This window comes from Dendrobates tinctorius, unplaced genomic scaffold, assembly GCF_039654945.1.
Source record: "Dendrobates tinctorius isolate UK_male_01 unplaced genomic scaffold, ASM3965494v1 ptg000017l, whole genome shotgun sequence".
Classification (NCBI taxonomy): domain Eukaryota; kingdom Metazoa; phylum Chordata; class Amphibia; order Anura; family Dendrobatidae; genus Dendrobates; species Dendrobates tinctorius.
The window spans coordinates 6,278,298-6,302,848 of NW_027361685.1; the positions used below are offsets into that span (position 1 = coordinate 6,278,298).

At 46.4% G+C, this 24,551-nt stretch overlaps 1 protein-coding gene across 1 annotated transcript in view; it reads right to left on the reverse strand.

Moving 5' to 3' along the window:
* Window positions 1–24,551, reverse strand: part of LOC141082416 (uncharacterized) — a 197,179-nt gene that overhangs the window by 133,819 nt on the left and 38,809 nt on the right. The window contains exons 3-4 of the mRNA XM_073566356.1: window positions 13,741–13,920; window positions 13,535–13,658 (exon numbers count right to left, since the gene is read on the reverse strand). Coding sequence (XP_073422457.1) covers window positions 13,535–13,658; window positions 13,741–13,920 — 304 coding nt within the window. The remainder of the gene's footprint in view (window positions 1–13,534; window positions 13,659–13,740; window positions 13,921–24,551) is intronic.

The following is a 24,551-nucleotide window of genomic DNA, read 5'->3' on the forward strand; positions in this document are numbered from 1 at the left end:
GTCTTTCTACAGTTGCATTGCCGGTGGAGTTAAAACGACCTGAAAACGCCTGGTGGTGTGAGTATGAGTTATACAATTATCTAAGAAGCTGATAGTTAGAACCCTTGGGATTCACAGCCAGCAGGAAGAGTCAGAATACTGCCGCTGATTGGGTGCAGGGCTCGTGTGATGTAACAACCTCACATAAGCCCCGGGACAGTGAGTCTCGACATCACTGAAGTGGAGCCGGCATACCAGCGGAGTATGAGTGTTTTTATTTTAATGAGGCCAAACATGAGGACTGAGCTCACTGAGAAAAAAAGATATATATACCGTATTTTTGGGACTATAGGACGCACCTAGGTTTTAGAGGAGGAAATTAGGAAAAAAATTGAAGCAAAAAATGTTAATTCTGTACTTAATATCCCGTATCCTGGTATGCATGGCCCCCTCATCCCTACCCTGGTATGCATGGCCCCCTCATCCCTACCCTGGTATGCATGGCCCCCTCATCCCTACCCTGGTATGCATGGCCCCTTCATCCCTACCCAGGTATGCATGGATCCCTCATCCCTATCCTGGCTGGAATTATCACTCTCATCCTATACTAGTATGCATGGCCCCATCCCTATCCTGGTATACAGGGCCCTCATCTCGTCCTGGTACGCAGGGCCCCCATCCCTATTCTGGTATGATTGGCACCCATCTCGGTTCTGGCATGCATGGCCTAATCCTTATAATTGGCCACCACCCCCATCCTGGTATGCATGGCCCCATCAGAAAACATTAAAAAAAACAACAAAATATTACACTTACCTATCCTGCGCTCCCTCACAGCGTCTGCTCCAGTGTCAGCAACTGCTTTATGCTTGTAAGCATCACATGGCAGGGACGTCATGCAATGCTCACAAGCAGAGCACAGCTGCCAGAGTACTCACCGGGACGGTTCATTGCAGAGAGCAGTAAGTATTCATTGCTCTTCAGTAGCACGCAGTGTCAGCCACTGGCACGCCAGTGGAGTATGTGTGTTTTTATTTTATTGAGGCCAAACATGAGGAATGAGCTCACTGAGAAAAAAAAATATATATACTGTATTTTTTGGACTATAGGATGCACCTAGGTTTTAGAGGAGGAAATTAGGTAAAAAATGTAGTAAATTCTTTACTTAATATCCCCTATCCTGGTATATACGGTCCCCTCTTCCCTACCCTGGTATACATGCCCCCTCATCCCTATCCTGGCATGCATGGATCCCTCATCCCTATCCTGGTATGCATGGATCCCTCATCCCTATCCTGGCATGCATGGCCCCTTCATCCCTACCCTGGTATGCATGGATCCCTCATCCCTATCCTGTCATGCATGCCCCCTCATCACTATCCTGGTATGCATGGATCCCTCATCCCTACCCTGGCATGCATGGATCCCTCACTCATCCCTACCCTGGCATGCATGCCCTCTCATCCCTATCCTGGCATACATGCCCCCTCATCCCTATCCTGGCATACATGCCCCCTCATCCCTATCCTGGCATGCGTGGCCCCCTCATCCCTATCCTGGCATGCATGGCCCCCTCATCCCTACCCTGGTATGCATGGATCCCTCACTCATCCCTACCCTGGCATGCATGCCCCCTCATCCCTATCCTGGCATGCATGGATCCCTCATCCCTACTGTGGTATGCATGGCCCCCTCATCCCTACCCTGGCATGCATGCCCCCTCATCCCTATCCTGGCATGCATGGATCCCTCATCCCTACTGTGGTATGCATGGCCCCCTCATCTCTACCCTGGTATGCATGGCCCCCTCATCTCTATCCTGGTATGCATTGCCCCCTCATCCCTACCCTGGTATGCATGACCCCCTCATCTCTATCCTGGTATGCATTGCCCCCTCATCCCTACCCTGGTATGCATGACCCCCTCTTCCCTATCCTGGTATGCATGGCCCCCTCATCTCTATCCTGGTATGCATGGACCCCTCATCCCTATCCTGGTATGCATGGCCCCCTCATCCCTATCCTGGTATGCATTGCCCCCTCCTCCCTACCCTAGTATGCATGACCCCCTCTTCCCTATCCTGGTATGCATTGCCCCCTCATCCCTACCCTAGTATGCATGACCCCCTCTTCCCTACCCTGTTATGCATGGCCCCCTCATCTCTACCCTGTTATGCATGGACCCCTCATCCCTACCCTGGTATGCATGGCCCCCTCATCTCTACCCTGGTATGCATGACCCCCTCTTCCCTATCCTGGTATACATGACCCCCTCATCCCTATCCTGGTATGCATGGCCCCCTCATCCCTACCCTGGTATGCATGACTCCTCATTCCCATCCTATTATGCATGCCTCCTCATCCCTATCCTGGCAGTAATTATCGCCCTCATCCCTATACTATTATGCATGGCCCCATCCCTATCCTGATATGCAGGGCCCCATCCCTATTATGGTATGATTGGCCCCCATTGTGGTCCTGGTATGTATGGCCCAATCCTTATAATTGGCCACCACCCCCATCCGGGTATGCATGGCCCCATCAGAAGACATTAAAAAAAACCCATTACACTTACCTATCCTTGCGCTCCCTCACAGCGTCTGCTCCAATGCCAGCAACTGCTTTATGCCTGTAAGCAGCACATGGCAGGGACGTCATGCGTTGTTCTCAAGCAGAGCGCAGCTGCCGGAGTACTCACCGGGACTGTGCGCACAGAGAGCAGTGAGCATTCATTGCTCTTCAGTAGCGCGCAGTGTCAGCCACCGGCTTCCTGCTGGCATGAATATTCACTGGATTCATTCATTCATCAGGAGACTATTTAATATTGAACTATATTCAAGCGGGACTAGACGAAGAAAACCCTAAAATCATGTATCATGTTAACCGAAACAATCAGAAAACTAGCCCCATATTGGGCGACCTCAGACTATATACTGTGTAAGTTTATAAGCCCCTCCAGTGTCAGGAATAGATAGTATGTGACAATCCCGTATATACCGCTCAGGGAACACTTACCTTTCAGAGATAATTTCCATATTCATACTAAATAATGGCACAGATCTCCCAGACATTATGACTGCACATATCCCTAGTCTCTATAACGATATTGCACTCATTCCCTGACAGACCGCAGCATGGCCATTAGTTAGAAGCTGCTAATGATCTTTGGAGCAGGTAAGTTTTCCCTGAGTGGTACATATTGGGCCGTCTGAAGACTGAGTTTAGTCTAGGACAATTTGTCTGCACTACTAATTAACAGCAGTTACATTACCAAACTAGGGCAGTCCCTATAGGAGAAAATCACAAGAATTATACTGTATTGTCACATACTATCTATTCCTGACACTGGAGGGGCTTATAAACTTACACAGTATATAGTTTCAGGGTTTTTTTGTCTAGTCTCGCTTGAATATAGTTCAATATTAAAGAGTCTCCTGATGAGTCGCCTTTGGAGAGGACGATGAAACCCTCAGAGATGAGAGGCTTGGAGAGTGAGTGTGTATACGTCACCTCACCCTATACACTGAACTGTGGGGTACATATTTTTTCTCTTAGTCACCTACTGATTAACTTTCAGGGGGTGAATTATGGGTGTAGTTTTACATTTGGAATTAATAAAGTTTAGTTTTATCCTTTTGTCAGCAAACATGAGGAATGACAAGAGACAACCCATTTAAGAAGATTCAGTTTTGGTTAAAACTATTCCAACATTATGAATATAAAAAAGTCTTCTCCCCTGTGTGGGTTCTTTGGCGATGCTCAAGATTCCCTTTATGTTTAAAACATTTCCCACATTCTGAACATGAAAAAGGCTTCTCCCCTGTGTGAATTCTCTGGTGTGTAACAAGAAGCACTTTCCGGCTAAAACATTTCCCACATACTGAACATAAAAAAGGCTTCTCCCCTGTGTGAATTCTTTGATGTTGCTCAAGATCCCTCTTATAGTTAAAACATTTCCCACATTCTGAACATGAAAAAGGCTTCTCCCCTGTGTGAGTTCTCTGGTGTGTAACAAGAAGCACTTTCCGGCTAAAACATTTCCCACATTCTGAACAGTAAAAAGGCTTCTCCCCTGTGTGAGTTCCTTGGTGCCTAACAAAATGTGATTTCCATGTAAAACATTTCCCACATTCTGAACATGAATATGACTTCTTTGCTTTAGGAGCAGTTTGTTTTTTAATGCCTCTTTTGTGACTTTGATTTTCCTTAGTAGTCAGTAATGAATCAGAAGATGGGACCTGTTTCATAGGATCAGATAAGAGATCTTTCCTGTGAATGGATGATGGTATATCTGGAGTAACAGCAATCACTTCAGTTGTATCTTGTAGGATCTCAAGATCATCAGATTTGAAAATTGAAGATGTCAGCTGTCCCTCTGATCTCCTGGTACAGTCATCTGCTAAGATAAAAAACAATTATTATTTTCTAATAAAATATCCTTGAGTTTTATATTTTTGAACATTTCTACTTAGCTTGCCATTTTTACAGACAGTTTATGTAAAAAACTTTAATTATTTACCAAGACAATGACAGTTCACAGTCTAATAGAAAACCTTGTTGGATGAACCAGTAGTGTGCGGTGTTCAACTGTTTGTTCATTCTGCCTCCCAAATATCGAATAAAAAGAAACCAATCAATGTTATGTAGGCGAAAATAATACCAATTCTCATCTCACAAAAAACAAGTCCCCACTCAGGTCCATCATCTGTCAATGGAGAAACAGAGGTTCCCGCACTATTAGTGGCTCAAAGGCTGTTGAAAAGCAACAAGGTTTCCATAAACCAATCCAGCAAAATCCGCTCTCACTTCGGAGTCTTGCAGTGTGCGCAAACAACATTTAGGATCCCTGTATTTAGCAATATTATAGTGAGAAGAATCCACTTAATTTGCGGTGTCTCCTGGAGCACAATCTGGGCACTATGTGCTGGGTAAGAAAATGGCAAATGTGTAATTTTCCCTCTCCAACATCCACTAAGTGTTAATTTCCGGCAAGTGGCTGTGGAGTCAAAATATTCACTCCTCCTACACACGTGGTCTAAATTGCTGGTACCCCTCATTTAGTTACAGAAAAACCCACAATGGTCACAGAAATAACTTGAATCTTACAAAAGTAATAATAAATCAAAAATCTATGAAAATGAACAAATGAAAGTCAGACATTGCTTTCCAGCCATGCTTCCACAGAATGAAAAAAATTAAACTCATGAAATAGGCCTGGACAGAAATGATGGTACCCTTAACTTAACCGCTTCATGACTGCCAACGGTAGATAAACGTCAGCACTAGCAGGGCTTTGTGCAGAGCCGACATTTGCCTATGGTCGGAGGTTTCATAGAATCATAGAATCGTAGAGTTGGAAGTGACCTCCTGGGCCATCTGGTCCAACCCCCTGCTCAAAGCAGGATTCGCTAAATCATCCCAGACAGATGTCTGTCCAGCCTCTGTTTAAAGACTTCTATTGAAGGAGAACTCACCACCTCTCGTGGCAGCCTGTTCCACTCATTGATCACTCTGTCAAAAAGTTTTTTCTAATATCTAATCTGTGTCTCCTCCCATTCAGTTTCATCCCATTGCTTTTAGTCTTTCCTTGTGCAAATGAGAATAAAGTTGATCCTTCTACAATGTGAAAGCCCTTGAGATATTTGTAGAGTTATTAAGTCTCCTCTCAGTCTTCTCTTTTGCAAGCTAAACATTCCCAAATCCTGCAACCTTTCCTCATAAGACAGGGTTTGCAGACCGGTCACCATTCTGGTCGCTCTTTTCTGAACTTGCTCCAGTTTGTTGATGTCTTTTTTAAAATGTGGTGCCCAAAACTGGACACAATATTCCAGATGAGGTCTGACCAAAGAGGAGTAGAGGGAAATAATGACTTCACGTGATCTAGACTGTATGCTTCTGTTAATACATCCTAGAATTGCATTTGCCTTTTTTGCTGCTGCATCACACTGTTGACTCATATTCAGTCTGTGATCTATTAGTATACCCAAGACTTTTTCACATGAGCTGTTGCTTAGCCCTATTCCTCCCATTCTGTATATGCTTTTTTTATTTTTATTGCCCAGATGTAGTACTTTGCATTTTTCCCTGTTAAAAACCATTCTGTTTGTTGCTGCCCACTTCTCCAGTTTATTTAAATCTTTTTGAATCCTCTCTCTCTCTTCTCTAGTATTAGCTATCCCTCCTAGCTTTGTGTCATCAGCAAATTTAATCAGTTTACCCTCAATTCCTTCATCTAAATAGTTGATAAAGATGTTGAACAATACAGGGCCCAGGACAGAGCCCTGTGGTACCCCACTTGAGACATTCTTCCAACTGGATGTGCAGTCATTTAGGACCACTCTTTGGGTCCGATCACTAAGCCAGTTATGAATCCACCTAACAGTTGCCTATCGTGCTGATCGGGAACCCCACGCACCTTATAGCCAGGGCTGGCGTTAGGGGCAGGCAGACCAGGCATCTGCCTAGGGCCCCCGTTCCCCCAGGGGCCCCCAGCTAGCAGCACATCACACAGATGCAATGGGGCCTGTGAGGCAGGGGAGCCCGCCAGCTGCCAGCACTGACCCCCCTCCACCACCACACTGAACTATACCGGCATCTGTTGGTACAGTTCTAAGCAATGCTGGAGGAGAGAGTGTTAGCTGATGCTCCCTCTCCCATCATTCCCCGCTCTGCCTCTGCGCGATGATGTCATCGCGCACTCACTGTGTGCCAGGCAGTGCATCGGCAGCTGCTGAGACAAGAGCCAGGAGCAGCGCAGGCATGAGAGGTGAGGATAGTGTTTTTTTTACTATAACAGTGACTACTGGACTTTGGGGCCATTCTCGGGGGGGGAAGATGTGGACTGTGCTATATACTATGCGGGCTGTGTTACATACTGTGCGTGCTGTGTTACATACTATGCGGGCTGTGCTATATACTATGCTGGCTGTGCTATATACTATGGGGGCTTTGCTATATACTATGCAGGCTGTTCTATATACTATGAGGGCTGTGCTATATGGGCAGTGCTATATACTATGCGGGCTGTGCTATATACTATGCGGGCTGTGCTATATACTATGAGGCCTATGCTATACACTATGTGGGCTGGGTTATATATGTGGGCTGGGTTATATATGTGGGCTGGGTTATATATTATTGGGGGTATATTATATTCTATGGGGGGAGGCTGTGTTATATACTATGGGCGGTATATTTTAATCTATGGGGAAGCTGTGTTATATACTATGGGGGGCTGTTTTATATTCTATGGGGGGCTACATTATATTCTATTGGGGTTGTATTAGATTTTATGAGGGAGGATGGCATCATACTCTTTGAAGGACCTACATTATATTCTATGGGGAGGTGGGCTGTATTATATTCTATTTGGGGCTACATTATATTCTATGGGGTGCTGTATTATATTTATATTCTATGAGGGGTGATTGCATTTTTTTTCTATGGGGGGTTACATTATACTCTGTGGGGTGGCTGCATTATGCTCTATGGGGTGGCTGCATTATACTATATGTGGGCTGCATTACACTGTATCAAGGACTATGGGGAATACATTATGCTATATGAAGAACTATGGGGTGCATTATACTATGGAAGTGAATTGTACTACATAGATGACTATGGTGGTGTATTATACTATATGGGGCACTATGAGGACTGAGGAGGACTGAGCAGTGTATTATACTATATGGAGGACTATGAGGAGTGTATTATACTATATGGAGGACTATGAGGAGTGTATTATACTATATGGAGGACTATGGGGAGTGTATTATACTATATGGAGGACTATGGGGAGTGTATTATACTATATGGAGGACTATGGGGAGTGTATTATACTATATGGAGGACTATGGGGAGTGTATTATACTATATGGAGGACTATGGGGAGTGTATTATACTATATGGAGGACTATGAGGAGTGTATTATACTATATGGAGGACTATGAGGAGTGTATTATACTATATGGAGGACTATGGGGAGTGTATTATACTATATGGAGGACTATGGGGAGTGTATTATACTATATGGAGGACTATGGGGTGTGCATTTTACAATATGGAAGACTGTGGTGCACATTATAATATATGGCGGACTATGGGGTGTATTATACTAAACAAGGAAAATGCTGCATATTCATCGAGTGATTGGATTGTTTAAGCCGGAACAAAAACCATTGTTCTCAGCAGCAAATCGCCGGTGTAAGCTGTAGATGTGCGGCTTGATGCCATACATGATACTGTCTGGGGACAGATTGATCTAATAGTGATTGTTCTGTCCCCATCATTCTTTCTCAGATGGTGGAAAGAGGCCGGGAAACAAGTGTGGAACGATTTCTATATTGACGATCACACTCATTTAGCGTCCTGAACTCAGCGAATGTAACTACAACCAAAATGCTTCTCTGTGATGTGCCATCTGTCAGCATTTGGGCCCCATTTTACACTTTGCCTAGGGCCCCACTTTGCCTAAAACTGGCCCTGCTTATAAAGAGGGGATTCTGGCGCACAACGCTTCCTGTGACCCCTGACCTCATCGAGACCTGATTGGTTCAGGTCCTGATGATGTCAGCGTCACACCAGCCAATGAGACAAATCATTGGAGAGTTTGTTGTAGCAGTGAACTTTCCCGGGCGATCTACCCCATAAAAACCGCTGCTTCTCCTCAGATCTCCTGTCAGTGAGAGATTAGAGGAGAAACAGTGTCACAAGTGCTGCTGCCAACAGCTGTGTCAGTCAGCGATTGTGCTATAAAGTAACAATACAGATAAGGCAGGTTAGGGTTAGTGCTATAGTTAGGGTCAGTGTTGGGGCTAAAGAATTAGGCTTTTCTCAATTGCTTCCCCAATAATTTGGTCACGTCAATCACGTCGTAGTTTTCTATTTCCGGTAAAAAAATAAAAATGAATAAAATGGCCCGTCAGTATTATAGTGCAGAGGAGGCTCAGGCTGGTTTCACACTTGCATTTTTTTGCGTTGCTTTTTAGCCCAAAAAAAAACGCATGCGTTTTTTCCCCTATACTTTAACATGGGTGTGCATACATATGCGCACGCGTTTTTTTGCAGTGTGCGCTCGGGCGCACAAAATGCATCCTGTTACATTTTTTTGTGCGTCCGACTTGCCCCCAAAAAACGCATACGCACGCAATGCGCTTTTTTACAGCAAAACATCTATTAAAGTCTATGGGTGCGTATACGTGCTCATTGCAATGCGCACCTATGCGCAAAAAAACTCATGCGTTTTTTTTCTATAAAATGCACCAAAACCTGCAAAAAAACGCACTCAAACGCATGATGCATTTTTTCATGCGTTTGTGTGCGCAAAAAACGCGCAGCAAAAAAACGCAAGTGTGAAAGTAGCCTTATGCACTTTTATGTTCTGACAGCGAAGAAAGTGCAGGGTCAGATGGAGATGTGGATTTCGAGGGCTTTAGTATTTTTATCCTGAGCTCGATCCCCACAGATGCCACAAGGGCCACTGCAGACCAACAGGGATCCACTACTCCAAAACCTGTGTCTGTCATTGACTACAACAAATATATGGGGTGTGGACCTTGCAGATCAGGTTCTACAGCCATACCAGGTATCAAGAAAATCATAGATCTGGTATAAAAAGTTAGTCATGTATTTGTTTCAGGTGGCCACATGTAATTCTTTTGTGTTATACAAAAAAGCCGGAAATGCAGATACTTTCCTTCATTATCAGGAAAAGGTCACTGAAAATCTTGTTTCTGACAATTTTGTCCCCACCAATCCTTTAGAATGTGAAGATGTCAGAAGACTCACTGAGCGACATTTTATTGCACTCATCCCAGTAACTGAAACAAGAAAGAACCCCAGAGAAGATGTCGTGTATGAGAGAGGAATGAGGCATGATCCCCGCTATTATTACCCACAATGCCCATCACTGCCAGCCTTATGCCTCCATGACGGCTTTACAATCGTCCACACAGAACCACGTTTTTGAACTGTTTTGACATTCAAGCATTTGGATTATTTAGTGACAGACACAATTGAGTAGAGCTGACGTAACAATTTCCGGGGGTAGGTGGGGGGAGGTCTCCAGAGACACAAGCTGGGCACAATATATTGGGCACTACAATGACATTTTTGCAATTTTTGCTCTGAAACTTCCACTACGTGTTTCTGGAAATCATCCATGTAGTGAAAGTGGTCACTATAATAATAATCTTTATTTTTATATAGTGCTAACATATTCCGCAGCGCTTTACAGTTTGCACACATTATCATCACTGTCCCCGATGGGGCTCACAATCTAAATTCCCTATCAGTATGTCTTTAGAATGTGGGAGGAAACCGGAGACCAGGAGGAAACCCACGCAAACACGGGGAGAACATACAAACTCCTTGCAGATGTTGTCCTTGGTGAGCCACCGTGCCACCCCCTGTCCATAGATGAATTCCCAGAGGGGTGTCATTTCCAAAACGGGGTCACTTTAGGGGGGATTCTGTTGTTCTGGCACTTAGCGGCTCTCCAAAGTACCATAACAGCAGAATCCCCCCTGAAGTGACCCCATTTGGGAATTGACCCCCCTCTGTGAATTCATCTCTGGGTGTAGTGACCATTTACCTATCTACCTATTTTCCAATGTAAAATCTGGGGTAATACAACATTTTAGTGGTAAAAATGTAATTATTTCTTCTTCACTGCCCAATGGTATAATTTTCTATGGAACAGCTGTGGGGTCAGTATGCTCACTGCACCACGAGAAGAATTCATTCAGGGAAGTATTTGGTAAAATGCAGTCACTTTTGGGGCTTATGCTGTTCTGGCTCCTCAGGGGCTCTGACAATGTGACATGTCACCCACAAACACTTCCAGCAAAATCTGCCTCCAATATTGCTCTCATTCCCTTTGGAGCTCTGCCATGCACCCAAACAGTGGTTTACCCCCACATATGGGGTGTCAGCATACTCAGGCTGAATTTCACAACAACTTTTGGGATCCAATTTCTCCTGATACACTTTGAAAAAAAAATGGAGGGCAAAAAGATCATTTTTTGTGGAAAAAATATGATTTTTTATTTTCATGGCTCTACGTAATTAACTTCTGTGAAGAACTTGGTTGTTCAAAGTGCCCACCACACATTTCCTTGGGGGGGGTTAGATTTCAAAATGGGGTCACTTGTTGGGGGATTTCCACTGTTTAGACTCGTGGCTATTTTGAGATTTAGAAAAAAATGAAATCCAGCAAAATGTCACCGGCGATGGCGGCTCCTGCACAGTAGCATCTATAAGTAAGAGATAGAGGCTACTGCACAGGGGCCGCTGGTGACATTTTGCTGGATGTGATTTTTTTTCTAAGCCTCACAATAGCCACAATATTATAGGCATTATCACCAATAATATCAATGGTATTATATGCATTATGTAATAATGGGGGCAGGTCAGTGAGGGGTCAGCGACCTGTCATAAGCCAATACAGATAAATATGTAATCAGAGCACCACATAAAGCCCCACCCACAGCCCCACCCACAGTCCCGCCCCAGAGCACGAGAATATCATTAACTGAAAACTACAAATACAGATTACACAACAGTAAACCAGAGTTGCCCTCATTTATGGTGGACCATTGGAGCTACTATGGATCCTGAGCAGAAGATTAGAGATAATAATATTGCTCCCCATTTCAGGAGAGATTGTGCAGTAATCTGAATTCCTTAGGATCAGAAACAATGTAATTCATGACATGGAGTGAATCCATGACACCAGGGCTGGAGCCAACACATCTCCTGCAGGCGGGAATAAATGTATATTACAGCCCTCAGCCACGCACAGCTTAGAGATCTATCATGGCACAGGTGGAATGTTTGTCCTGGAGATTATCACAATCCTCCTTGAAGTTAGTTGGTTTTAATACAAATTGAAAAGTCAGGATAAAGGGAAACTCTGCTGTTATTGGACAGAAACGGTGTCTTTCCCTCATCCTTCAAACATGCCTCAATCACACCCATCCTCAAAAAGCCCCTCCTTGACCCATCCTCTGTGTCTATCGCCCAACATCTCTCCTCCCTTACGCCTCAAAACTACTGGAACAGCATGTATATCTTGAACTGTCTTCCCACCTCTCCTCCTTTTCCCTCTTTGACCGGTTACATTCTGGCTTCCGACCGCATCACTCAACTGAAACTGCCCTAACTAAAGTCACTTACGACTTACTAACTGCCAAGAGCAAGCGACACTACTCTGTCCTCTGCCTTCGACACCATGGACCAGTCCCTTCTGCTACAGATTCTCTCATTTCTTGGCATCACAGACTTGGCCCTATCCTGGATCATGTGGCATTTTGGTGCGCGCGGCGCACCCTTAAAAGGACGCATGCGCCAGCAAACGCATACCTGCGCACGGCCTGCGTACCCAATGCTAAAGATAGGGTACGCAGGTCACATGCAGCGTCTTGCGCCTATAGGTGGAGCGGCCGGGAGGAGGTACTGCCTGGGTTGGAGCTTAGCGGCGGCCGTGCGCAGACCGACGCAGGTCAGTGAAACGCTAGTGTGAAACTAGCCTAAGTCAGTTCTATACCAAGATGGCGTCCGTGTCTTCAGGCAACACCCTGGAAGGAATCCTTGGAATGCAGAAGCTGAGATACTGGATACCATATATGGAAGTGAAGCTGAAATGGACTTATCATAGACTGACACTGGCTACTCAGAAGATTGTGTGACACCCATTTCCTGTCTCTTTGTCTTGAGAATAAACTTCAGTTGTGTGCAAGCCTTTACTGAGAAAAGAGTAGACATCTAACTCTGTGTTCGCTGTGACTCTTGAAGCGCGCACTCGGCCTATATTGGGTCAGGTACAAACAATCATATAGATCTCGCTTTAAGGGATCACCCTCACACTAATCCCAGGGAGTAGGTGGATCCTCCAGGTTGTAAGTTCTATAGAAAAGGGCTTTCAATGCCCAAAGTCATTTGAACAGTTTTGGGTGGAGGAGAATGTTGTGATCTAGAGGCAAAATGGTGATCATGGTAATATGGCCGGACTACACCACCGATAAAGCAGCCACAGCCGGTGACTGAGAGGAATCTGTGACTTCTCTGCATTCAGTGGTTACTACTCACCTGGGTAGTCATATGTGGGAATCTCCTCTTTACACCACTCATCACCTCTCACATATGTCTCTGTAGTATTAATATGCGTCAGATCTTCACCCTGAAACAAATATTGTAAAAGTCACAGACAGATGGAGAAGTCCCATCTATGATCAGCTCTAATCCTGCCATCTCCACCGCTCTCATTACACAAGTATAAAACATAGAATACTGGTGGATAAAACAAGACTGAGCACAAGACCTTCACAGTCGTCTACACATCATAGGTGAGATCTCCTGACACCTTCTCTCCATCTACCTGAAGATCCTGAGGAGCACTGGGATCTTCTTGGTTACAGTCCTGTAGAAGAAGAGGACGGGGACATCTCTCTGGTGTTGTCCTCTTACTGGATAGATCTGGAGGAAACACATACAGGGACTGAATTCATTCTCTACATACAGATAATTATAGGCCGTGTGTATTTAGTCCTGTCTATTACCTGGTGATGTGAGGGGCTGGGGACCCTCCATTATGACGTTCTTGTACAGATCTTTGTGTCCTTCTACATACTCCCACTCCTCCATGGAGAAATAGACAGTGACATCCTGACACCTTATAGGAACCTGACACATACAATGACACCGTCATCCCCCGATCCCTTCATAGTGTTACTGTATAATGTCCCAGCATTCCCAGCAGTGTCACCTCTCCAGTCAGCAGCTCCATCATCTTGTAGGTGAGTTCTAGGATCTTCTGGTCATTGATGTCCTCATGGATCAGGGGGTGAGGTGGAGGCCCCGTGATTGGGCTCAGGGGTCTTCCCCATCCCTCAGACACAGGGTCCTGACAGCGATCACTAGAGGTCTTCTTCACCACTGTGTAATCCTGGTTATGGAGGGACACATTAATAAATCTCACTACAGACATTCCCAGAGTCCTCACCTCTCCAGTTCTGTCCATCTGTTATTCCCATAGATAAGAATGATGTAATGTGATGTCATCAGAATCTCTCACCTCTCCAGTGAGACAGAAGAGGATCTCTAGGGTGAGGTGTAACATCCTCTCCGCCATCTTGTCTCTGTCCATATCCATCCTTGATGGGTAAATCAGGAAAATTCTCTTCTGTAGAAGATCTTCACTGAGAGGATCCGATATTGTAGAGACCTGAATGAGAAGAAGATGATCCGATGTAACATCATAAGAATCCTGTGTAATAATACAATTACTGGAGATAATAAGGGAAACATATGAGGAGATTTATTATCTTACAGGGTTTAGTTTTCTTCCCTGACATCTACTAATAAAACCTATATATTTAGGCCACAGACAACAAGCAGTTTCCTCCTCGGAGTCGGCAGCTGAACACGTTCCTCATAGACTCATCTTCCATAACGCTAATTCTCGTCTCATTACCGACACTGGAATCGGCATTAGCAATACTGCAGGAGATATTCATTACACGCGACATGAGAAATAACTCCTTCATGATGAGGACGACATCTTCATCTTCTACTGCGGCTCTAGAGACAGATTTGGCCAGAGTCGGTCACTGACTCCATCCCCGCCGGCCGTCTATATGAAGGTTTCCCGTCTTCCCCGCACTGGAATCTTCTATCTATATGTAATATATGGGTACAACCCCAAGAACACAGTGGGGGAAACATCACACTTTGGGGGGGCTTTTCTGTAAAGGGGACAGGACAACTGCAACGTATTGAAGGAAGGATGGATGGGGTCATGTACCGGGAGATTTTGGCCAACAACCTCCTTCTCTCAGTAACAGCATTGAAGATGGGTGGAGGCTGGGTCTTCGAACAGAACAACGACCCGAAACACAGAGACAGGGAAACTAAGGAAAGAATAACACAGGGGGCGAAAGGGTTAATAGGACTCACAGGAGGAACCGGCCCAGAAAGCAGAAGGTCCAGGAGGGTCCACCACATATATGGCTGCTCTGTGCGCACAGGACCTGTGATGAGGTCACAGGAGGGGAGGAGTCAGGGGTCACATGATCAGGGGCCTCAGTGTGTGCAGGACTCTGCTGTGCTGGTTGTCATGGTGCTGGATGAGGGGAAGTTTCTGTGTGGGGTCAGGAGGGGTTTACAGGGTGTATGGAGCGGAGCCGTGTGTGTAAGAGGTGTACGGAGCGGAGCCGCGTGTGTACGAGGTGTACGGAGCGGAGCCGCGTGTGTACGAGGGGTACGGAGCGGAGCCGTGTGTGTACGAGGTGTACGGAGCGGAGCCACGTGTGTGTACGAGGTGTACGGAGCGGAGCCGTGTGTGTATGAGGTGTACGGAGCGGAGCCGTGTGTGTACGAGGTGTACGGAGGGGAGCCGCGTGTGTACGAGGTGTACGGAGCGGAGCTGCATGTGTACGAGGTGTACGGAGCGGAGCCGTGTGTGTACGAGGTGTACGGAGCAGAGCCGTGTGTACGAGGTGTACGGAGCGGAGCCGTGTGTGTACGAGGTGTACGGAGCAGAGCCGTGTGTGTACAAGGTGTACGGAGCAGAGCCGTGTGTACGAGGTGTACGGAGCGGAGCCGTGTGTGTACGAGGTGTACGGAGCGGAGCTGCATGTGTACGAGGTGTACGGAGCGGAGCCGTGTGTGTACGAGGTGTACGGAGCGGAGCCGTGTGTGTACGAGGTGTACGGAGCGGAGTCGCGTGTGTACGAGGTGTACGGAGCGAAGCCGCGTGTGTACGAGGTGTACGGAGCGGAGCCGCGTGTGTACGAGGTGAACGGAGCGGAGCCGCGTGTGTACGAGGTGAACGGAGCGGAGCCGTGTGTGTACGAGGTGTACGGAGCGGAGCTCTGTGTGTGAGAGGTATACGGAGCGGAGCTCTGTGTGTGCGAGGTGTACGGAGCAGAGCTCTGTGTGTGCGAGGTGTACGGAGCGGAGCCGCGTGTGCGCGTGGTGTACGGACCGGAGCCGCGTGTGCGCGAGGTGTACGGAGTGGTGGAGCCGCGTGTGCGCGAGGTGTACGGAGTTGTGGAGCCGTGTGTGTACGAGATGTACCGAGCAGCGCTGTGTGTGTACGAGGTGTACGGAGTGGAGCTGCGTTTGTGTGGACCCCTCTGTGTATGCTGTATACACCCGTATAACCCCAGCTTCGGTCACAGACCCCTCTGTGTATGCTGTATACACCCGTATACCCCCAGCTTCGGTCACAGACCCTGCATCTCTCACCCTGTAGAACTGACGTCGGACACACACGGTAAAACTGCGGTCGTCGGTCTCTCATCTCTCGCACTTATACTGATAACATAAGATGGAGTCAGACGAACCCTCCTACAAAACGTGAGAACAAAGTCATTACTACAGGACTGTGTGAGAAAGGGATTTATTCTACAAGAAACGCTGGGGCCACAAATGAGAATAACATAATGTCATTCATCTTCTCTTTCACCATAGATATTGACAGTGAGGGCGACTTCCACTTTGCCGCAATGTGGATTTTAGTGGCCATACATATAATAATAATAAGAAGAATAATTTTTATTTATATAGCGCCAACATATTCCGCAGCATTTTACAATTAAGCGGGGACATGTACAGACAAAAAATTCAATACAAGTTAAGACAATTCAAACAGTGACATTAGGAGTGAGGTCCCTGCTCGCAAGCTTACAATCTACAAGGAAATGGGGGGACACAGTAGGTGAGAAATGCTTGTTAATTCAGGTCTGGCAATTATAATAAATAGGGATTTTCATATAAAGCTGCATGATCCGGTCATCAGCCCGTGTGTTTAAGTGCAATAGTCAAGTATCAAGTGCAGTTATCGTGTGCATGGAGGGTGTGGAGACAGATGAATAGTAGGGTGCAGATTCAGAATAATATTTGGAAGGAGGGAACAGGGTAAACTACTACATAAGTAGTTTACCAGGTTCTGAAAGCTTTCTGGAAAACAGGAAGGCCTGGTTCCCAGTAAAAGGGTAGAAGATTCCAGAACAACCGGTCCACCATACATCTGTGCTATCAGATACTTCACCTTCTCCCAAAGCTCAGAAACCACCGTACAAGACCATCAAATATGTCTCATGTCACCAGATATTCCACAGCCCCAAAACAGTCTCCTGAGATTTTAGGAAAAATGCTGTGAATTTTTTCCTGTACATAATAGACTCTGGGCAATAGTTTTAAGGAGGTCTCCACAAGGGAAGTCTGGTGACTACCTCATGATATGGTGTCACAGCTACGATACCATTCATCAATTGACTGTTCAAACCCCAAATCCTCTTCCCACTGTAACATATACTTCAATTTTTTATCATTTTGTGGAGAATTTATAGCATAGTAGATCAATGAGATCGTTCCCCTGCCCAAAGGGTCATTTAGACATTTATTTTCAAAACTCATTGCCCTGAGAGTAGTACCGCTCGGGAGGATCTGCTTTGCAAAGTGGAAGATCTGGTTCAGTCGCATTACCTCCCTAACTGGAGGTTCAAATTTTTGAACAAATTCCTGTCTGTCAAGTAAGATATTAAATGGGGAACACAAATGTTGAAGTATATGAATACCTTTCAGCTTCCACCAAGAAAACATTTGTGTCTCAAGGCCTGGCGGGAACATGGGGTTTTGTAATATAGCTGTCAGGGGAGAAGGGCTTGATTGTAAGTTATATTTAAACTTTCCTCCAAAGAAGCAACGAGTGGACTGTAAAAGGAGCCACATTCATTAACCCCCGTGGAAGTCGGTCTGTGGTCCACATGAGGCCTGATAAAGAGAATGGTTTGGAGAGAAATGATTCCAGAATAACCCATCTCGGACTATTGGGATATGAACATGCACTTATTAATGGAGCAATCTGTGCCGACTTGTAATAAAGTGTAAAATTAGGGAGGGATAAACCCCCTTCTTTTCTGTGATGGAACATAAGTTTTTGCACAATTCTGGGTTGTTTTCCTAGCCAAAGAAACTTAGACATCACAGAGTGTAAATGAGTGATCGTTCTGGCTGGTACCATAATTGGGAGGGACCTAAATAGATATAAGAAGCGAGGCAGTGACACCATTTTTAGTGCATGTATTCTGCCGAGCCAGGATAACTTTGAGGAAGCCCATCTATCCAGGTCCCTCTGGAAGTTTTGGATCAGTGGAGTGTAATTCCACCTAAACAGAGGTGACCTGTTGGTTGTTAAGTTGATACCCAGATATGTTAGATAATGTTCTTTGTGTATAAACCCAAAATGGGAGGCTATATTAGTTTGCTCTTAGGAAAATTTACAAATAATGCTTCGGATTTATCAATGTTAATCTTCAACCCTGAGATCTTCTCAAATTCGAGAAGGAGAGAAAACAAGTGAGGGAGTGCAGTGTGGGGAATTATTAATGTTAGCAGGAGATCATCCGCAAAGAGGCTGACTTTATATTGGTCTCCCATATTCTCAGGGCCCAGGATATTCTGATCTCTCCTTATTGCTTCCACAATGGGTTCCATTGTAAGTGCAAAAAGATCCGGAGATAGAGGACAGCCCTGCCTGGTACCCTCTGAATATTAATTGGAGGGGGGTGTGGTGACGGGAGTTTTACATAAGTGATAGGGCTATCATATAACAATTGGAGGCACTTTATAAGTTTAGGGGAGAATCCGACTTCCGATAGAACCGTAAAGAGATATGTCCGGGACACCGAATCGAAAGCCCTCTCAGTATCTAATGCAAGCAGGAGAAGTCGCTTTCGCTGTAGGTTAGTTGTATGAATAATATTTAACGCTCTCCTAATATTATCTGGGGCCTGTCGCGCTGGTATAAAACCAACCTGATCCCGATGGATGAGGTGAGGGAGGATTTTATTGATCCTGTTAGTCACAATGGATGTAAAGATTTTGAAGTCAATGTATAAGAGGGATATAGGTCTATAATTTGTGGTGAGATGATCTTTCTTAGGATTAGGGATTACGGTTACATGCGCCACGTAGAGCTCAGGGGGCAGCTGTGAGCCATTTAGTAGTGAATTACAGAGGTTTTTATATGTGGTGTCAGCACATCGCTGCATTTTTTATAATATATTGCTGTAAGACCATCCGGCCCCGGGGCCTTTCCTCTTTTTAGTTTTTTGATTGTTGAAACTATTTCCTCCTCAGAGATATGTAAATGGAGTTGTTGTGCCGCAGACTCAGTCAGGTTAGGTAGATGTAGTGTGTGAAGGAATGACTCCAGTAGTGAGGGGGGGTGATTGTGGGGGCGAATACAAACTCTGAGGGTATTCATTATAAGTGCTATACATGACATCGGGGTGGGCTGAGATCTGACCCTTAGGGTCTTTTATAGAGGAGATTATATCCAGTGACTCTCTCATTCTGAGCTTACGAGCGGCATCTTATTAGGCTTATTGGCATGGTGATAGAACGCGGCTTTACTCCAAGTTAGCGCCTCTCCGTTCTGGTGGTGAGAATGGCGTCTAATTGTCATTTCATATCTTGTATTTGTGTAGATAAGTATAGGGGTGAAGAGCGCTGATTGGCCGATTCTACCTTCTGCAGTTTCTCCTCCAGTCTGGGCTGTAATTCAGACCTTTCTTCTTCCTGTTGGCCGATAACTTAATCACAGAACCGGGAACAGATTTTCTGTGCGCGAGTCACATTGCTCCAAGTGAGGCCTCCTCCGCTGTGTGAGTTTAGGGGAAATTTGTTATATCTTCTCTTATAGCGGTTACATTAGAGATTTGGGCATTTTAGCTCCTGGTGTGGAGTCGATAGCACAATCATATGCCGCCATATAGTAGACGGCCGGTAACTGGTGAGAATTCCCTCATGTGTGGGGTCTATTTCCCTCCAGAGAAACCACACGTTACATTCCACACATAACACTGTGTAGAGAAGGCGGCGCGGGGTAATTGTGCCAGTAGTGAGGGGCGAATAATGGCGGGAATGTCACTGACTGAGGAGAAGTCTCCATGGAGGTCTGCACTCCGGAGATCATGTGACCCCTGACTCCTCCCCTCCTGTGACCTCATCACAGGTCCTGTGCACACAGCAGCCATATATGTGGAGTGCGGCTCTGCAGGTTAGTGATGGGCAGTCCGGCTCTTCTTCCTCCTTTCCCCACTTTTCTCACTCCTGTCCCTTCACTATAAAGCCTGGGCCTCATTATACAGCTGTACAGGGGTCTAGTGAAGGCTTTTTAGCCCTTTCCTCAGACTGTAGCTCCTGGGATCAGGCCCTCACTCCTGTCCCTTCACTATAAAGCCTGGGACTCATTATACAGCTGTACAGAGGTCTAGTGAAGGCTTTTTAGCCCTTTCCTCAGACTGTAGCTCCTGGGCACAGGTCCTCACTCCTGTCCCTTCACTATAAAGCCTGGGCCTCATTATACAGCTGTTCAGGGGTCTAGTGAAGGCTTTTTAGCCCTTTCCTCAGACTGTAGCTCCTGGGCACAGACTCTCACTCCTGTCCCTTCACTATAAAGCCTGGGCCTCATTATACAGCTGTACAGGGGTCTAGTGAAGGCTTTTTAGCTCTTTCCTCAGTCTGTAGCTCCTGGGAACAGGCCCTCACTCTTGTCCCTTCACTATAAAGCTTGGCCCTCATTATACAGCTGTACAGGGGTCTAGTGAAGGCTTTTTAACCCTTTCCTCAGACTGTAGCTCCTGGGAACAGGCCCTCACTCCTGTCCCTTCACTATAAAGCCTGGGCCTCATTATACAGCTGTACAAGGGTCTAGTGAAGGCTTTTTAGCCTTTTCCTCAGACTGTAGCTCCTGGGAACAGGCCCTCACTCCTGTCCCTTCACTATAAAGCCTGGACCTCATTATACAGCTGTACAGGGGTCTAGTGAAGGCTTTTTAGCCCTTTCCTCAGACTGTAGCTCCTGGGCACAGGTCCTCACTCCTGTCCCTTCACTATAAAGCCTGGGCCTCATTATACAGCTGTTCAGGGGTCTAGTGAAGGCTTTTTAGTCCTTTCCTCAGACTGTAGCTCCTGGGCACAGACTCTCACTCCTGTCCCTTCACTATAAAGCCTGGGCCTCATTATACAGCTGTACAGGGGTCTAGTGAAGGCTTTTTAGCCTTTTCCTCAGACTGTAGCACCTGGGAACAGGCCCTCACTCCTGTCCCTTCACTATAAAGCCTGGACCTCATTATACAGCTGTACAGGGGTCTAGTGAAGGCTTTTTAGCCCTTTCCTCAGACTGTAGCTCCTGGGCACAGGTCCTCACTCCTGTCCCTTCACTATAAAGCCTGGGCCTCATTATACAGCTGTTCAGGGGTCTAGTGAAGGCTTTTTAGCCCTTTCCTCAGACTGTAGCTCCTGGGCACAGACTCTCACTCCTGTCCCTTCACTATAAAGCCTGGGCCTCATTATACAGCTGTACAAGGGTCTAGTGAAGGCTTTTTAGCCTTTTCCTCAGACTGTAGCTCCTGGGAACAGGCCCTCACTCCTGTCCCTTCACTATAAAGCCTGGGCCTCATTATACAGCTGTACAGGGGTCTAGTGAAGGCTTTTTAGCCCTTTCCTCAGACTGTAGCTCCTGGGCACAGGTCCTCACTCCTGTCCCTTCACTATAAAGCCTGGGCCTCATTATACAGCTGTTCAGGGGTCTAGTGAAGGCTTTTTAGCCCTTTCCTCAGACTGTAGCTCCTTGGCACACACTCTCACTCCTGTCCCTTCACTATAAAGCCTGGGCCTCATTATACAGCTGTACAGGGGTCTAGTGAAGGCTTTTTAGCTCTTTCCTCAGTCTGTAGCTCCTGGGAACAGGCCCTCACTCTTGTCCCTTCACTATAAAGCTTGGCCCTCATTATACAGCTGTACAGGGGTCTAGTGAAGGCTTTTTAACCCTTTCCTCAGACTGTAGCTCCTGGGAACAGGCCCTCACTCCTGTCCCTTCACTATAAAGCCTGGGCCTCATTATACAGCTGTACAAGGGTCTAGTGAAGGCTTTTTAGCCTTTTCCTCAGACTGTAGCTCCTGGGAACAGGCCCTCACTCCTGTCCCTTCACTATAAAGCCTGGACCTCATTATACAGCTGTACAGGGGTCTAGTGAAGGCTTTTTAGCCCTTTCCTCAGACTGTAGCTCCTGGGATCAGGCCCTCACTCTTGTCCCTTCACTATAAAGCTTGGCCCTCATTATACAGCTGTACAGGGGTCTAGTGAAGGCTTTTTAACCCTTTCCTCAGACTGTAGCTCCTGGGAACAGGCCCTCACTCCTGTCCCTTCACTATAAAGCCTGGGCCTCATTATACAGCTGTACAGGGGTCTAGTGAAGGCTTTTTAGCCCTTTCCTCAGACTGTAGCTCCTGGGATCAGGCCCTCACTCCTGTCCCTTCACTATAAAGCCTGGACCTCATTATACAGCTGTACAGGGGTGTAGTGAAGGCTTTTTAGCCCTTTCCTCAGACTGTAGCTCCTGGGAACAGGCCCTCGCTCCTGTCCCTTCTCTATAAAGCCTGGGCCTCATTATACAGCTGTACAGGGGTCTAGTGAAGGCTTTTTAGCCCTTTCCTCAGACTGTAGCTCCTGGGAACAGGCCCTCACTCCTGTCCCCTCACTATAAAGCCTGGGCCTCATTATACAGCTGTGCAGGGGTCTAGTGAAGGCTTTTTAGCCCTTTCCTCAGACTGTAGCTCCTGGGAACAGGCCATCACTCCTGTCCCTTCACTATAAAGCCTGGGCCTCATTATACAGCTGTACAGGGGTCTAGTGAAGGCTTTTTAGTCCTTTCCTCAGACTGTAGCTCCTGGTCACCATGTGATCTCACCATAACCCTAACAATCTAATTAAGATGTAAAATCTTGATCAAAATTATCTCAGTACACAAATCTCCCAGGGTGCCCAAAGTTTTGCATCGCCCCTTTTTCCTTTTTGCAATTATGAAATTGTAAAATAGTCTATATATAAATATTTTATTATTTTTGCCTAAAATACAAAGGCCATGTGTCATCTTAGAGGTTCGGCCTTTTAGAGATCATTTCATCTTCATCTTACTACTGTTCACAGTCATTTTGACCCGGGGCGCCCACACTTTTACATGCCACTGTCAATGCTTCGTCCCGCTGGTGCTCAATATTTAATAGGGTCTTACTATTAAACTTAATGAAAAGTTTGGTGAATTTCTTTGAGCTGTTATTACTAGAGATGAGCGAATATCGTCGGAGAAGTTGTTATTTGCTAATATCGCTTACCGAATAGCTGCATCGGGACCCCGGATCCCTGGAGCGCTCCCGATAATCAGCTGCATGTGTCGCCCTCCATGCAGGTGCTGTGACTATCACCCAGTGCGACACACGCAGCTGATTATCGGGAGCGCTCCAGCACACTGAGTCCTGCACACACTGAGGCCCCTGATCATGTGACCCCTGACTCCTCCCCTCCTGTGACCTCATCACAGGTCCTGTGCACACAGAGCAGTCATATATGTGGCAGACACTCCTGGATCTTCTGCTTTCTGGTCCGGTTCCTCCTGTGAGTCCTATTAACCCTTTCGCTCCCTGTATTCTCCTTTCTGACAGGACAATATCTGAATTCGGATAGTGTGACAGGAATTTAAGCAATGTGGAAGGAAAAAATGACAATTTTACTTTATTTCCTCACAAAAATGTGACTTTACCCCAAAATTGTCAGCGTAACAAATCCTTATTTCCCACTGTAGTTTGTAGACTCCATATACAGATCCCTTAAGTGTGAAAAGAGCTGAATTCCCCACTTAAGTTATTGCATTTTGGAAATTGCCCCCACTGGGAATTTATCTCCAGGTAAAGGCACAATTGTGTCTCCATGGGGGTTGTGCTCACAGCCCAACATCGTGTGGCCTCCAAAGAAATGCCACCCCGCACCATTACTGACCACTGCCAAACCAGTCATGCTGAAGGATGTTGCAGGCAGCAGATCGCTCTCCACGGCGTCTCCAGACTCTGTCACGTCTGTCACATGTGCTCAGTGTGAACCTGCTTCCATCTGTGAAGAGCACAGGGCGCCAGTGGCGAATTTGCCTATCCTGGTGTTCTGTGGCAAATGCCAAGCGTCCTGTACGGTGTTGGGCTGCGAGCACAACCCCCATCTGTGGACGTCGTGACCTCAGACCATCCTGATGGAGTCAGTTTCTAACCGTTTGTGCAGACACATGCACATTTGTGGCCTGCTGGAGATCATTTTGCAGGGCTCTGGCAGTGCTGCTGCTGTTCCTCCTTGCACAAAGGTGGAGGTAGCGGTCCTGCTGCTGGGTTGATGCCTTCATATGACCCCCTCCACATCTCCTAGTGTACTGGCCTGTCTCCTGGTAGCGCCTCCAGCCTCTGGACACTACGCTGACAGACACAGCAAACCTTCTTGCCACAGCTCGCATTGATGTGCCATCCTGGATGAGCTGCACTACCTGAGCCACTTGTGTGGGTTGTAGAGTCCGTCTCATGTTACCACGAGTATGAAAGCACAGCCAACATTCAAAAGTGACCAAAACATCAGCCAGAAAGCATTGGTACTGAGATGTGGTCTGTGGTCCCCATCTGCAAAACCACTCCTTTATTGAGGGTGCCTTGATAAAGCTGCCACGAAACGCGTGTCGGGGTCCTCCTG